This window comes from Zootoca vivipara, chromosome 10 (assembly GCF_965207765.1).
Source record: "Zootoca vivipara chromosome 10, rZooViv2.hap1.1, whole genome shotgun sequence".
NCBI lineage: Eukaryota > Metazoa > Chordata > Lepidosauria > Squamata > Lacertidae > Zootoca > Zootoca vivipara.
In genome coordinates, this window is record NC_142593.1 from 26,019,634 (window position 1) to 26,036,928 (window position 17,295).

At 43.4% G+C, this 17,295-nt stretch overlaps 1 protein-coding gene across 2 annotated transcripts in view; it reads left to right on the top strand.

Annotated features, from left to right (window-relative positions):
• PCSK1 (proprotein convertase subtilisin/kexin type 1) overlaps positions 1 to 16,831 on the top strand; it is a 43,397-nt gene extending 26,566 nt beyond the window's left edge. For both annotated transcript variants that reach the window (XM_035099803.3, XM_088652623.1), the window contains 7 exons: positions 5,145 to 5,357; positions 7,114 to 7,214; positions 8,319 to 8,552; positions 9,523 to 9,680; positions 13,932 to 14,065; positions 14,888 to 15,049; positions 15,927 to 16,831. In XM_035099803.3, the coding sequence (XP_034955694.3) occupies positions 5,145 to 5,357; positions 7,114 to 7,214; positions 8,319 to 8,552; positions 9,523 to 9,680; positions 13,932 to 14,065; positions 14,888 to 15,049; positions 15,927 to 16,286 (1,362 nt within the window). In that variant the 3' untranslated portion in view covers positions 16,287 to 16,831. The remainder of the gene's footprint in view (positions 1 to 5,144; positions 5,358 to 7,113; positions 7,215 to 8,318; positions 8,553 to 9,522; positions 9,681 to 13,931; positions 14,066 to 14,887; positions 15,050 to 15,926) is intronic.
• Positions 16,832 to 17,295: the final 464 nt, after the last annotated feature.

The window sequence follows — 17,295 nt, forward strand, 5'->3', positions numbered from 1 at the left end:
ATATTTTGGAAATGCGCACAGCGGCATGGGAAGTCGCCTCTATGCATGCCCGGAAGTGCGTAGAAGCGACTTTTGGTGCCGGCGCGGCACCAGAAGAACATGGCCGCTGGCAGGAGCTCCGTAATCTGGGGGAATACAGGGTATTCTGCCATTCGGGACACCTGCGGGAAACGATAACAAAATACGGGGGTACTTGGCAGCTATGCCCTCTGCCTGCCCCTCAGAGCCGCCACGGCATGTGGGGCTGGACCTTAGTGGTAGCAGCCTCATCCTGGCTTGCTCTCCAGCAGCTGCTATAAGCTGTCCAAGGGAGGAGGCCAGCAGTAGTGGCCATGGAGAGGCCACAGAGAGGCAACAGGATGCCACTTCACAGCAGCTGCTGCAGCCGCCGCCACTGCCACTGCTCAGGACAAGCACCAGCTCATCTTCCTCCCCAAGCGGTGGCAGCAGTGGTGAGAAAAATAGGGGCATTCCAGTATCAAATTAGAAGCCAGGATGTCCCTGGAAAAATCAGGGCACTTGGGGGGGGTATGCTTTTAGACTCTAGGGCTCAGCTCAAGATCTAGATAGCAGCAGCCCACGTTGTCTTTCAGCTCATTTCCTTGACTGCCTGTTTTGCTTCCAATACTAATAGGGGTCTTGTGTGTGCAAAGAGGTGCTATAAAATATTGATGGAAACTTTCTGCTTCATGAATATTGCATTTGTCTCTCTTTACATGCCAAGATTTTATGCATTATTTTGTAAGCCCATGGAGTAACTCAATCCAATTATAATTAAGATGGTGAGAATGCACGTTTGGGGGGGGGATTCCATCATGTTCGCTCTTTGGTCTAGCTAAATATCATGCAGGCCTTTAATGGCATCTTTTTATTCATGCCTACCTATGAAATACACATGTACCATGCCAGCGCTGGGAAATCAGAGGGCACAGGGCATGGTTGCTTGCAGTGTGTGTGTGTGTGTGTGTGTGTGTGTGTTGCTGAGTCAAATTAACAATATCAATTTGTGTGCTGTTGGAGGGGGTTGGTCATTATCTTGTTGGCCTGTATATGTAATAAAGGAAAATGATGTAGATTCTGTAGGTTATGATGCTGTTTGCTGATCCAGGAAGATCTGTTTGCATTGTACCAAAGGTGCTGAGTTCCACATGACATGGGGGGAGGTTCATCATGTGCACATGACGTCACACGTGCAACACACACATGAGACATGTGCATTGGGTGGAGGCCCCTAGGCCCAATGAGGCCCTTTGCCACCGAGGGTAGGTCTAGGGGCCCCCTCCACCATTGTGTTGGAGGCCTGGCAAGGTCCTCCACTTTTGCAGGGAGGCCTGGCAGGGCCTGGCCCCTCAAGATTGGGAGGCCTCAGCCCCATCCCCAGCTGACCACAGCACCATAGATTTGACACCTATGCATTGTACCCACATAATGGTGCCCATCTGGGCCCAGTTGAACAAATAGGATGCATCTTTTGATGTCAGTGGGAATACTCAGCCACATCCTAGTAGCACTTGCAATAAATCAGATGTCTGGGATTAGATTTGAACAGTGCTATTTTTCTAGAAAAAGAGGTGCTGGAACTCACCATGAAAGCCTCCCTTGTTCTCCTATAATGCAAATGGCGCCCACCTGAGAGATGTCGGAACTGAGTTCCAGTGACTTCCAGCTGAAAAACAAAAAGGCCTGAGTTTGAATAAGGGCCTCTGTATAAATCCATTTGAAGTTAATTGTATTTGCTTTTAATATATTGCTCCATTTTTGTAGTTTGCCTGTTGGCCCACATAGTTCGCACAACAGGGAGCCCCATTTTAGCTGGCAGCAATGACTTGTATAGACATAGTTATGAAAGTGATCCATCAACAAATGTACAGAAAGCAACTTGGCTGCAAGGCAATTTAGAAGACCAGCAGCCTTTCTAAAGCTTCACTTATATTTTTCATAGTTCTCACCTCAAGAAGGGTATCTTTAGTACTGGGAAAGGTACTGGGAAAGTGCCCAAGAGGTTGGAGCTACTCCCTTTTAAATTGGTGGGGGGGGGGTTGTTTTTGTTTTTGCTTAGAAGGTGAAAAAGGTAAAAGTAAAGGTAAAGGGACCCCTGACTTTTAAGTCCAGTTGCGGACGACTCTGGGGTTGCGGCTCTCATCTCACTTTACTGGCCGAGGGAGTTGGTGTTTGTTGGCAGACAGCTTCCGGGTAATGTGGACAGCATAACTAAGCCGCTTCTGGCAAACCAGAGCAGCACATGGAAATGCCATTTACCTTCCCGCCGGAGCGGTACCTATTTATCTACTTGCACTCTGATGTGCTTTTGAACTGCTAAGGTTGGCAGGAGCAGGGACCAAGCAACGGGAGCTCACCCCGTCATGGGGATTTGAACCACCGACCTTCTGATTGGCAAGCCCTAGGCTCTGTGGTTTAGACCACAGCACCACCCGCGTCCCTTCAGAAGGTGAATAAGGGGTGGATGAAGTGGATAAGAAGAAGTTTTTCTTCCTGCCTTATCCTTCTTAAGTAATTGTGCCATGCCAGCCCTGGACTGCTGCATAGCCTCTGTTGTGGCCTATATGAGGGTGAGCAAACTGATTCTGAATCCTGGCAAGATGGAGGCATTGTGAGTGGGTAGCTCCTGAGTCAGGATAATTGATCAATGGCCTGCTTTGGGTGGGGCTGAATTCCCCCTGAGCATCTAGTGATGCTCTTGGATTCATCTTTGAAGCTGGAGCCCCAACACAATGTTGCATTTTATTCATCACATGTTTGTTTGTTGCTCTAACTCAGGGATGGGGAGCCTTCTTCAGCCTGAGGGCCCCATTTATTCATGGACAGCCTTCTGGGGCCTCCATTCAAGTGGTGGATGGGTCCAACGGCAATAGTGGGTGGTGTAGCAGATTATGAGCTTTTAGTTTTAGTTATATGTAGAGTAAACCCATTGAAATTAATGGACATAAGTTAGACACATCCATTTATTTCAATGGCTCTACTCTGAGTAGCACTAACATTGGGGACAACCCTTTACAGTATCCTACCCATGGAAAATCAAAGGTTTCTGACTTTTGACAGATACTTTTGACACAGACACTTTTTCATCCAGGCAAGCAAAGAGGCGTTGTCACAGTCCAATGACAAACTCTTGCCAAGCAAAGGCAGTTGGAGAGAACATGGAGCAGGACTGGGGAGGGATGTGTTTGGGGGAGAATCCTATAGGTCAGATAAAGAGGCCAGGAGGGCCAAATTTGCCCTGGGACCTGAAGTTGCCCACCCCCACTCCAGTTAATCAAATGCATTCCTTACAAACATTACCAACAATAATTTCTTTCTTACTACTCTTTGTCCTAGCCTGTGAACTATTCATTTGGAAATTCACCCAAGCAGATTAATAGTGGACCACACTGTTCTTTATAGTGAGTGTAAGTTCATTAATCCCTTTTTTAAAAAAGACTCAACGAAAACTATCTGCTGAAAGGTCACCAGCAAGCTAATACAAGATCTAGCCAATTTTTTTTTCATGCTGCTCTAGCTCTGAGTGTTTGCATTTTTATAGCTACCTCTCACTCATCATCCAAGACTCAAAAGGCAACGGGGGCGATTGGTCCCTGACTTTAACTAATGGAGAGTCATGGATTTTGAAACAACAGGAAGGCACAGATTATAGATTTTGCTATTCCACTGCCATGAAAGTACATGCTAAACATAGAACACTTGAAATGCCAATGCACTTTTGTGAATCATACACTAGTCACATTGGTAATAAATCAGCAATATTATACATGAAATTCATGGAAATGAAATGAATTCTTAGCATCTATTTAAGTGTTGTTTAAAAAAAATATACTGTACCTGGATTCGGTGGTGTTCCGTCACAGCAATTATTTCTGTTGGTTATGTTTTGTTTTTCTGTGTGACTATACATTGTTCGTTTGGGACGAAGGTGGCGCTGTGGTCTAAACCACTGAGTCTAGGGCTTGCCGATCAGAAGGTCGGCAGTTCAAATCCCTGCGACAGGGTGAGCTCCCGTTGCTCGGTCCCAGCTCCTGCCAACCTAGCAGTTCGAAAGCACGTCAAAGTGCAAGTAGATAAATAGGGAAGATAAATACAGCGGGAAGGTAAACGGCATTTCTGTGCACTGCTCTGGTTCACCAGAAGTGGCTTAGTCATGCTGGCCACATGACCCGGAAGCTGTACGCCGGCTCCCTCAGCCAATAATGCGAGATGAGCGGCGCAACCCCAGAGTCGGTCACAACTGGACCTAATGGTCATATATTGTTCAGTTGAGCAAATCAAGAGAAATCCAGGTGCAATTGCTACCACCACCCCTATTGTAAAAAGTGGGGTTAGATACTGCTAAATCTTTAGAAGTTGTTGTTCTACATATCTAAGGATAATTATGAATGTTTCTCTTTAAAAAAAAGAAATGTTCATCTACTTAGTATTGTCTGCTCTGAATGGCTGCAACTCTCCAGAGTCTCAAGCAGAGAGCTTTCTCATCACCTGCTATCTGATCTTTTTAACTAGAGATTTCAGGAACAAACCACATTCTTTAGTATGGAGCCTCTAATTCATCAGCCACACAGCCATGCTATTTAACCAACCACCCCTCGAACCTCTCCATCACTAAAAACCACTTTGTCCCCCAATGTGAAGTTTTCACCGCATACTCCTCCTGTCTCATTCCCCTTAGCCTTAAGGGGTCAAGCCTTTGAAAACCCCTGTCACTCCATTCCACCGCACTGCACTAGACCGCATGTGAGGGTTTCCCTAATCAAGTTATCCTTTCATTTACAAGAGAGAAACAGCATTCATTTTCAACCTTCCATGACTGACCCTTTCTGCGTCAGACTGTTCTTATAGCGACTCAGTGTAATGTTTATCTACTCTGAATGGCTGCAACTCTCCAGAGACCTTATAGCCATGAAGTGCTGTACTCTTGCACCAATTACAAATGGTTATATATTGTTATATTGTATTATTATTCCATAAAAAAATAAGGGGACAACCTTTTCTCAATCGATTTATATAGCTCACTTATTGCTGATGTGTTCAGTTCAGCCTACGAAATGGCTGCAACGATGATTTTTCTGCGGGAACGTACGGCAATGAGGCTCCCACTCTTGTGATAACCATGTTGGCCCTTTTGTTTCCTGTAGGGGCGAAAGGGGAAAGGTTCTATTTTTGTCTGGGCTTCTGGGAATGGCGGCCGCCAAGGAGACAACTGTGACTGCGATGGCTACACAGATAGCCTGTACACGATCTCCATCAGCAGTGCTTCTCAGCAAGGCCATTCTCCCTGGTATGCAGAGAAGTGCTCTTCAACAATGGCCACAGCATACAGCAGTGGGGATTATACTGACCAGAAAATTGTAGGTTGTTTTTACCAGATTTAACAAGCTTTCCTTTTTGAGGGGAGGGAAGGAAATTGCCTGATCCATGTTTTAAGTTCTAATAGTGGGATGTAAGATACAGTACTGCATTTCCCTAATGATGAGACAAAACAGTCTTTCACTTCAGAGCAAGAAGTGATCCATAGTTTTGTCTTCATGGTGTTGATTGCTGAAAAAAAGAATGTCACTTATGGGTGAGAGGAGGCTCTCTCAAATCTGTCACCCTGAAGGGCCAAACTGCCTCTTTATCACTTATTGGACAGCGAATTGGATTGAATTTGCTTTCCGTGTTTGGGTAAAAAAATTGTGGGTTTCCTGTCCCTTTTGTGGCAGGGAACATCTCTGCTCATAGACCAACTGATAGATTTAATCTTGCAGTGAACAGAAACTAGGGTTGCCAGACTCAGTAGAGGGCAGGACTTCTGTGCCTTTAATTGCCCTGCTCTCTTTTGAGTCTGGAAACCTTAAAGAGAAACCAGCAGACCCTTTGGCTGGAAATTAAACAAAGGGTCTGCTGGTTTCTCTTTAAAGTTTCCAGACTCAAAAGAGAGCAGGGCAATTAAAGGCACAGAAGTCCTGCCCTCTACTGAGTCTGGCAACCCTAAACAGATCACCCTTCTTGTCATGTGTCTAAAACAGGAGGCAGTATGCAAACCCACTGCAACCCTATCAGAAAACCACATGGAAGAAGCAATCATATTGCTCCTGTAACATGGAAGGAGGAAAAAACCCTGGTCTGATTGTGAAACAGAGATGGGGTTTAAAATAACTGAAGTGTGATTGGTCAGAAATACTTCCAATTTGGGGCTGATTTATAAAGCTCCCCATAAGTGCAAAAAAGAATATGCCCTTTTCATTAGTTCTTCACTTCCACACATTGTACCTTTCCTTGCTGGCTTGTTAGGTACTTTATCTAAGTGGGAAACTTCATTTTCTAATACAAATCATCTGCTTCATTTTCCGAATGACCGTGTTCTGCTTCTGTTGGAGGGGAAGAGCAACATTCAGTCTCAAACGCTGTGATTTTAAAGCCAGAAAGCTCTTTAAAAACTCCTAAGCCCAACATACCAATGTGCTTTATGATTCATTGGTAAACATGGAAAGCTCACTTGTATGCTCCTTGAGATCTCAGAATAAGGCAAGTTGCTTGACTTGGACATATTTTCCTTCAGTACAAGTTTCAAAAACTAGAATTAAAATGAATGCAGTAAAGAAGAGTCTTCCAATCCCATCCACTTTTTTATTAAAGGTAAAGGTAAAGGGACCCCTGACCATTAGGTCCAGTCGTGACCGACTCTGGGGTTGCGTGCTCATCTTGCATTATTGGCCGAGGGAGCCGGCGTATAGCTTCCAGGTCATGTGGCCAGCATGACAAAGCCGCTTCTGGCAAACCAGAGCAGCACATGGAAATGCCGTTTACCTTCCCGCTGTAGCGGTTCCTATTTATCTACTTGCATTTTGACATGCTTTCGAACTGCTAGGTTGGCAGGAGCTGGGACCAAGCAACGGGAGCTCACCCCGTCACAGGGATTCGAAAGAGGCAAATACCGTATGCCCTCAGGTTGAACTCATTACAAAAATGGGAACTAGATCCAGGCTCAACAATCTGACATGATTGTTGGGTTTGTTCTAAGCATACATAACTCATTCTGTATCCCACCCATAGACAAGAATGTTTTAGCGCATGGAGACAGTAAACTCAAATTCTGTGATGTATGATGTTTATCTCCTTCAGATAAGTGCTGACCTTCATAATGAATGCACTTCCACGCACACTGGGACATCTGCTTCTGCTCCTTTAGCTGCAGGGATCTTTGCTCTCGCCCTGGAGGCCAAGTAAGTCTTCTTAAACTCCCTTTTAGTACCCATCTCCTTCTTTCTTGTTATCATCACTGTGAAAATAATGGCAAAAACCCTCCAGCAGTTCAGGTCTTTAAAGTTAGCTGGATTGTTTTTAATCAGATCTCACTGTTCCTCACACTGTTGAACATATAGGCTCGTCTCCAGACTTAATCATGTTTAGAGTAGATCAATGGGACATACAGGTAGTCTCCAATCCTAACCCCACTTACCTGTGAGTAAACCCCACTGAATTAAACAGGAGTTTACTTCTGAGTAGACATGGTTAGAACTGTTCTGTAACTTACACCCCCCTGGTTCTAGGCATGACTAAATATGGATCCAACCCACGGTAAATTGACAATTATTGATTTGACAATTGACAATTATTGATCACTGGCATTGACAATTATTGATTTCGATCCTAGGAATTAGATGCCCTGCAAGTTTCGAGGTGGTGATCTTTCTCAGAGGCTAAATGAAAGAGAAAGGGCAGAGAAAGGGCAAAGCTTTCATCCATAAATCATTATGATCTTCCTTGTTCAACCCCAAAATTGCCTTCATAAATGTTTGCGGTGAAGGCTGCAGAGATATATACCGTAATGGGGAATAGTATTATGACACAATAGTGAATCAACTTAACAAATGTTATATAATGAAGTAGCATTGATCTTCTAACCCAGGCATCCCCAAACTGCGGCCCTCCAGATGTTTTGGCCTACAACTCCCATGATCCCTAGCTAACAGGACCAGTGGTCGGGAAAGATGGGAATTGTAGTACAAAACATCTGGAGGGCCAAAGTTTGGGGATGCCTGTTCTAACCTACTATTCCAGCCAACACAACATAATCTCTATAAAAGTCCCTGCAAAAACATGGCTGGGGAACCTAGTAGGGATCTGCTGATTGATGGAACTATATGAAGAACAGCGGAGAGGATGAAAGCCCCAGGATATTTTGCTAAGAGTGCCAAAATTCATGAGCCTAGCCCCCACCCACTGGAAAGAATGTGCTGAGTGTGTGGAAGAAAATTCCAGTGGATTGTGGTCAAATACCATTGGGTGAGATATTTAGAAACTGACTAGAATTTTGTTTGTGGTAGTCCTAATCTAACCTGGAGAGATATGCAACATTTGGTAGTCTGGACATCCGAATTCGATCCTTTGGCCAACAATCCGGGATGGAAGAAGAATGGAGCCGGACTGATGGTGAACAGCAGATTTGGATTTGGATTGCTCAATGCCAAAGCACTGGTAGATTTGGCTGACCCTAAAACCTGGAAAGAAGTACCCGAAAAGAAAGAGTGCATTGTTAAGGACAGCAGCTTTGAACCGAGGTAAGAATTCCATTGTTAGCTAATAGCCTATGTCTACCGGAAATATTTTACCCCGTTAAAGACACTTGAAAAGCCTAGAAGGTGAGTCACTGTTGCTTACCAGGAGAGAGGAGAGAGGCAGCAGGGTGGTCAAGGTGGTGCAAACGCAATGGCAGGTGCTTCCAATTGGCTCTGTCAGTGCATTTGCATTGTGAATACCTCCCTGCCACCTCATCCTGCTCCCTCCCTGTAAGAAGCAATGATCCACCTGCTGGGAAGCTAGCATAGAGGGTCTGGTCCAGTCAGCAACCCACTTAAGTTTTAAAAAAACACGTGTTCCTAGTCTACTGCTTCCCTTTCATGTGCATTAGAACAAGAAGAAGGCGATGAATTAGAAAGGGACCACTATTCATTGGTAGCAGAGCATCTGGCTTTGCATGTAAATGGTTCCAGGTTCAATCCAGTCAAAAGTCTTTCAGGGCAATGGATTGGCCCTGGATTGCTACTGCCAGTCAGAGAAGACAGAAATGATATCTGCTCTGTGCCGCCACCACCACCCCAATACCAGACAGCTATGAGCTGCTTTGAAAACTTCCACATGGTTCTCAGAGGTGTATGTAGCATTGTAATCTTGGGCATTGTGGGAAATTTAGCCCATAGCTGCCTGGTACAGAGCAAGCATCAAAGACCAGTGGATCCTTGAACCCTGCTTAGGTTGTCAGTTCAGGTGCTGCTGCTGGACCTGTGAAATACTAGGGGTCCCCCATACACTGGGATGAAAAAACCATTATACACGTTCCTGCTCATTCACCCAGAATTTATTTCAAAGGAGCTTTACAGGAACAGTAAATGAAGCAAAATGTCCATATCTTACCTTGAGACTATTAATATCACAAGTGTAAAAAGGCAACAGAACCTCACTGAATAGATGAAGAGAATAAATTGACATTGGGGGGGAAATAACTGGATAATTTCCTTGTAACATTGCCAGGTTATTAAGATCTAGTGGTGAAGTTACCATTGAAATTCCCACAACAGCTTGTGAAGGTCAAGAAAATGCCATTAAATTCCTGGAACATGTACAATTTGAAGCAACGATTGAATATTCCCGCAGAGGTGATCTTCATGTGACCCTGACTTCTCCATCAGGTACAGGAGACAAACTACCTAGTTCTGCTATGTCTAGTAATTGTACCTTAGACACAACCAGTTTCTCTTTTCTTTTTACTGTTTTGTAATGTTTTGGGAGCTGCAAGGATTAAGCCTCCCTTTGGGAAGTGGGATGCTAGTATCAGCACACCAAAAAACCCCTGAAATGTCAAACTAAAAACATGTATCAATGAGAGCGCTTTTGGATGGCAAAGCATTGTTTGCCAAATAAAAAAATTCCTTCAGTAGCACCTTAAAGACCAACTAAGTTTTTATTTTGGTATGAGCTTTCGTGTGCATGCACACTTCTTCAGATACAGTGAAATAGGAGTCCCCAGGCACTTATGTAGAGAAGGGTTGGGGAGGGGGGTGGGGAGGGGAGGGGGGATCACTCAGAAGGGTGGTGGAAGTGGGTGATTGACTGACTGATAGCTGTTGATGACCGAAAACGACTGCAAATGGTTTTGCATGAAAAAGCAAGGGTTGAGATGGCTGAAGATCGCTTATCATGTATAATGAGATAAGAATCCGATATCTCTGTTCAAACCAGGTCCCTCCATGGTTTTGAGCTTGGTGATAAGTTGTAATTCAGCAACTTCTCTTTCCAGTCTATTTCTGAAATTCTTTTGTAGTAAGACAGCTACTTTGAGATCTTGTATAGAATGTCCTGGGAGATTGAAGTGTTCTCCTACCCACAATAATACAACCACCAGACTTAACATGGACACTGGTACCAGAGCCTGCAATAAACCCAGATGCCAACTTTGCTGCCACATACACCCGGACAACATCATTACTGGCCCCAACAACATCCAACATACCATCTCAGGACTATTTAATTGCTCATCTTCTAACATTGTGTATGCCATCAAATGCCAACAGTGCCCTTCAGCTCTCTATATTGGACAAACAGGCCAAACCCTACGCCAAAGGATAAATGGACATAAATCTGACATCAGGAACCAGAAGACAGAAAAACCAGTAGGAGAACACTTCAATCTCCCAGGACATTCTATACAAGATCTCAAAGTAGCTGTCTTACTACAAAAGAATTTCAGAAATAGACTGGAAAGAGAAGTTGCTGAATTGCAACTTATCACCAAGCTCAAAACCATGGAGGGACCTGGTTTGAACAGAGATATCGGATTCTTATCTCATTATACATGATAAGCGATCTTCAGCCATCTCAACCCTTGCTTTTTCATGCAAAACCATTTGCAGTCGTTTGCGGTCATCAACAGCTATCAGTCAGTCAATCACCCACTTCCACCACCCTTTTGAGTGATCCCCCCTCCCCTCCCCATCCCCACCCCTCCCCACCCCTTCTCTACATAAGTGCCTGGGGACTTCTATTTCACTGTATCTGAAGAAGTGTGCATGCACACGAAAGCTCATACCAAAATAAAAACTTAGTTGGTCTTTAAGGTGCTACTGAAGGAATTTTTTTATTTTACTTCGACCCAGACCAACACGGCTACCTACCTGTAACCATTGTTTGCCAGTACCGGTAGCAAGCCCAACCACATGTTAACATGCATATCTTCTAACAAACCTACCAGAACTGAGCAGGTATTTGATACACAGATTTTCATGGGTTTGGGGAGGGGTGAGCCAGACACCACAATGCTCCTAGCACATGTTTCCAGGAGAAAACCCTAAAAAGGAAAAAGAAATGAAAGCACAAAGGAAATTAAAAAGGAAACGAAATACCTTCCCCAGTCTATATACTTTGTACCTGCCTCCAGCTCTCACTTCCTGGAAAATTCAGTTACTCCATGGTTTTCTTGGAGATGGCCATGATTCATGTGCCCTCTGGCAAATTAGACAAGGGAAAAACAATGGCTAAGGCAGAGGTGTTGTACCTGGGCTCTTGGTAGCATCACCTTGCTGAAAGTATACGTAGACCACTTTTTCAGTGATTTAAGGGGATGAAGCAAAGGGGGTGAAGAAAAAGTGGAGGAAGCCAATGGAGGCAACCATCTCTTTTTTAAAACCCAGAGCACCCTGGGAATGAGATTGCACATTATGCTGTAGAAGCATCATCCCCATTGGGGCATTCTCAAAGAGTAGCACCTACCGAGATGTTGCTTCTTGTTGCAGAAACTCTCTGAAAAGGTCCGTCACCATTTTCACTAAGATGTGGGGATACTTCCTTGGCTCCGCCTTAGTTAGATTGTGTGCGTAAATCCCTGCTAAGGCCAATAATGTGAAGTAGAGAGGTCCAGCAGTGTTAAAATTGAAATATAACTCTCCCTTATTGAGGGCATGTGGAGTTTAATCTATCTGCAACCAGCCATTGTTGTCTTAGCAACAGAACTCATCTACAACAGAGCTCTCCTATTTTATATCTGCCATTTTATAGCTTCTAGGCATTTTTAAAAAATTCTTATTATTTCTCATGACCAATCCTCAGGGCCCCTTCAAGCTCTCATTAAAATTAGAAGCAAGCTTTCTGGTGCTTCATCCATAAAGAAGATAATAGTGTGAGAGATCACAAAACCTGTCAATTTGCAAAATAGGGAAGCCACCTCCCTTATCTACTCCTTTAGGTTGTAATCTCTAAGTTGCTTACTCCAGAGCATGCCGATTGTCATCAAACAGGACTACTCTAAAACAAATGTGTTGCAGAAAGCAAATTGAGAGAAGAGAAAATATGACGCTCAATGATAGAGCACATGGTTTGTGTGCAGAAGACCCCCGTTTCAATTCCTAGCGTCCCCAAGGAGGACTGGAGGAAACCTGTTTCTGAACCTGCTGTCAATAAATTTAGAGCTGCTACCCACCAGTATACTAAGCTAGATGGACCATTGGTATGACTTAGTATAAGGCATGTTATTATGTTCATTAAAATCAATGACAAAGGCACTGATCATAGCCCACGTACTCCCACCAATACTATATTCTGAATCTTATTCCCCAGTCATAAAATCTGAACCAATTACACTGGTGCCTCGCAAGACTAATTTAATTCGTTCCGCGAGTCAATTCGTTTTGTGAAAAATTCATCTTGCGAATCGCGGTTTCCCATAGGAATGCATTGAAATTGCTTTTTTTGCTCATAGGAACGCATCAATTAAATTTCAATGCATTCCTATGGGAAACCACGATTCGCAAGACAAATTTTTCACAAAACCATCAGATCGCAAGACGCATTCGTCTTGCGAAAAATTCGTCTTGCAGGGTACCACTGTACTTAAAAACTAAGCCAAAGCCAAGGCCATTTACCCTGCTCATGGCAGTTTCTTTTTTCCTTTTGCCTGTGCAGTATATCAACACATTAATGGACATGTTGTTAGTTCCATTCAACATATGCAGAACCTACAATCTTGCACAATAACTACATTTTGAAGGAGAAGCAAAGCCATGCTAATATCCCTATCCTTGAGTTTGTGCATCTACCTGTCCCTGCTCTTAGGCATGGACATCTAAGCAATGGAATTCGGTGTATGTTGACTCTCCATTCATAGGATTTAAACAGGAGCTGGAACCCTGGGTGATCAAGACTACAGCTTCTGTGGAAACCTCTTTGCATACTGCTCAGACCTGGCTTCCACTGCTCAGATGTCCATGTCCAATGTGTGGGTTTTGGTAGTGGAGCAGGAGAAGACTTCCAGTGTCAGGGATGGTGCTGGTAGTGTGGTCCAAGGAGCTCTTTCAACACATGCAGGGAGCTAATGTTTACCGGTAACTCGTTTTGATGAGTTTTGCAATGATGTGGAAAGCTGCAGATAATGGCAGGGATCCATGGAAGTCCTTGGGCAAACATTTGTTTCTAAAGAATCATTGGAGAATCCCTATTTTTGTCTTCTGACCCAAGGATCTCTGCATCACAGCTGAGGTCACTCCTAACATCCCACTTTATGAGCAGCTTGGCAAGCAGTGCAGGGGGCTGCTAAGTCAGAAGTTGTGGATTTTGTAAGTGACTGATCTCAATGCCTAATTTCTAAACTTCCAGGAAAGTATACAATGTATTCAGTCATTGATTTTATTTGTTCAATGTGCTGAATCATTTTGGCACTGCATTATGATCTACAGGAACTCAGCATTCCCAAATTCACATATTACTATAGCTCTTGAGGGACAACAAGCTATTCCTTTATTCCTCAGTGAACCTAAGTGGTACAGACTGTGAAACTCAAGGTCGTTCTGTGTCTCCAGAGGTGACACTGTATTTATCTCTATCTGCTAAGCCACATCAGTTTTCCTCATGTGACCTTACCCTGGGATTCTTATTCCATTCCTCTAATACAGGGACCACCACAGTCTTACTAGCCGAACGGCAAAGAGATAAGTCACCCAATGGCTTTAAAGACTGGGATTTTATGTCAGTTCACACTTGGGGAGAGAATCCAACAGGCACATGGACTTTAAAAGTTGTTGATACGGTAAGCAGGGGAAGCTACTGAAGCAGTCAAATGCATGAGTGAAATGATACGAGGGGTGTAAGCCCCTTCCTTCAGAAGCAAGGAAATATAATCAGCGAATACCTATCACTTAGTTGGGTTGGATAGGTGAAACTCGGAAAATTAGAATATTGTCGAAAAGTGCATTTATTTCAGCAATGCAACTTAAAAGGTGAAACCAATATATGAGATAGACGACATGGAAAGCAAGATATGTCAAGCCTTTATTTGTTGTAATTATTTGTCGTTAGGCGGGTCAATTATAAAAGGAATGTAATTAATGAAATGTAATAGCGATGTTTATTTTTGTATTATTGTAACTATTTGTTTTATTACGGTGGAATTTCCAAAAGAAAGCATTTGTAAAAATTAAAAGGAAAATAAAAAAATAAAAAGTTTCATTAGTGAAATAAAGGCACCTTTCGACGATATTCTAATTTTCCAAGTTTCACCTGGAAATTATCGTGTGGTGCTTCCAGGAGTTCAGCTGAGACAAGAAGGCATCAATGTTCCTAATAAAAGATCAATGCTTTATTTTTTGCACATTGTGACAGAAGCAATGATTCATGAGATTGCTTTAAAGAGCAGGCATGTATTTATTTTGAAGAAATTGGGGTACTGAGGAATAAATGCAACAGGACAATGTATGGATTTCATGGAGTAACACAAACAGTGTGTAGAATTATTCAGCCGGCCTGCACACCATTTGTGTTGCACTTGGAGTCACTGCCACCACCACTTTACTCTCCGCTGTCTCCCACCTGTACAATGTAGAAGGCTAATTATTGCGCTATGATCCCTCAGTCTAGACGATTGCAAAACGAAGGAAGAATTGTGAACTGGAAACTGATTTTGCATGGCACTTCAACTCGACCTGAGCACATGAAGAAACCTCGCATCTACACATCATACAATACTGTCCAAAATGACAGGAGAGGTGCGGAAAAGATGACGGATTTTGTAGAGGTATCAATCTATTCTCATCATACCCACCCTTGAAGCATCCTTGTAGCATTAGAATCAAACAGGAGGAAATTTCCCCCTTTAAAATGTTTTTGTCTTTCTGGAATTCCTCCATTCTTGGGTCTATGTATATCTAATTAATGTACAGAATTGGCAGGCAAAAATATGTGGCGATGGCTATTACCGGTATGTAGCTTAGATGGCTTTAAAAGGGACTGGATAATTTCATGAAGGATGCAACAGCAACTGTTAGTCATGATAGCTTGATGCAAATTTTGCCAACCTTTAGATGTCCCTGGGGGTTCCTCTTTTGAATGGAAGTGAAGCTCAGCTTCCAACCATGGTTGCCATCTGCCAAAATGCAGTGCCCCAGCAATATATAGATATGAAATATATAGATTCCATAGATCCATAGAATGGGTTCTGTACATTTTATAGAAGCACAGACCTTGCATTTTGGGTGCATTTAGATGACAGGTGGTCACCATTAATGGAAGCATCGCTGGGTCAGAGCAATGAGGGACCCTTCTCAGGCTCTTAGACAATGCCTGACCTGGCTGACCACTGGCACTAGGCCTGAACACAAATGAACTTTGATAGCTCACATCACACTGCATGGACCATTCACAGGTAGCTAAGGACCTGTTTTATAGCCCCTTTGCACATAATAGCTGTGAGGATAGCTTGAGTGTGCTAGCCCCCAGGCCATGAACAGCTGGTTGTATGAATTCAACCCCCACAGGCAACATTCAACTTTTGACTTGGGGTTTCCAATCTGCTCAGCATTTGCTTTAAACATGTGGGGTTCTTTTTCCTTTTGCTAATATTCAATGGCTCTTGACATTTGGCACACTCATACACACACATATCTATATTTCAGGATCACACCACACTGGAGAACCTGAGTGGGAAAAGGAAGGTGACAGAAAGTACCACTGGCACAGAGAAATTACAGGATGTGGCCTCATCAGATGCAATGCTCCGTCTACTGCAAAATGCCTTTCGTGACCAGATGGGTGGGAAGCGAGTACCAACAAAGGTGCTAAGTGAAAACTCAAATATTCCCTATGAACATTTCTATCAAGCTCTGGAGAAACTTAACCAAGCCTCTCAGCTGAAAGACTCAGAGGAGTCTCTGTATAGTGACTATGTTGACCTTTTCTACAATACCAAACCATACAAGCATCGGGATGACAGACTACTCCAAGCCTTGGTTGACATTCTGAATGAAAAAGATTAAGATATACATATATAGAATAAGGCACTAGGTTGGAAACATTCACAGGCACCCCATCTCCTTAATACTCCTCATTCCAGACTGGTACCCACTTATTCAATCTGCATCATCATCATTTTTATGGCTTTCTGCATGCCAACTATCTTCTTTAGGAGAAAGAGAATGGGTTGCTTGTTAGATGTGAGGAAAGCACACCTTTATGAAAAGCTTTCAATAATCCTGAGAACAGGCAGCTTCCTTCAGGAATGAGACTGATTTATCAACTTGAGAAAACACTAGAGAATGAATGCAGTAGGCCCTGTCCAAAAAATTATGTTACCAACCGCAGTCAGGGATATTGTTTCAAGCAGAAAAGCCAGCGATTATCTATCTTCTCCTGGATTTAAGTGAGTTCTTCAACCCATAGAGAAGATCTCCTTTCAGAAGGAATAAGGCAGTATTGTCATGAAATCCAGCCAACTCCTTTCAACCCCAAATGCTGAAGGTTGTCTGTGGACCCAATCCCCCACCCTGCCCTAGTTTAGATTCACATGTAAAAAGGCTCCTTCAAAAAAAATTATTCCCTACAGCTGTGGTTCAAGCACTTGGTCCACATGCCTAAATATGCCTGCCAGGCCATTAGGGACAAGCCACACCCACCTGCCTCTATAGGTAAAAATGTAGCTGGGCCCAAGCACTGACAATCAGCGGACCATCTACTTTGTATGTAGAACCTCTTAGCCCTGATCCAATAATAATAATAATAATAATAATAATAATAATAATAATAATAATAATAATAATGGCTGGGTTTCCCCAGCCACTCTGGGTGGCTTCCAACCGAATATTAAAAACAGTACAGCATCAAACATTAAAAACTTCCCTAAACAGGGCCGCCTTCAGTTGTCTTCTAAAAGTAAAATAGTTGCTTAGTGCCTTGACATCTGCTGGGAGGGCATTCCACAGGGCGGGTGCCACTACCGAGAAGGCCCTCTGTCTGGTTCCCTGTAACCTCACTTCTCGCAATGAGGGA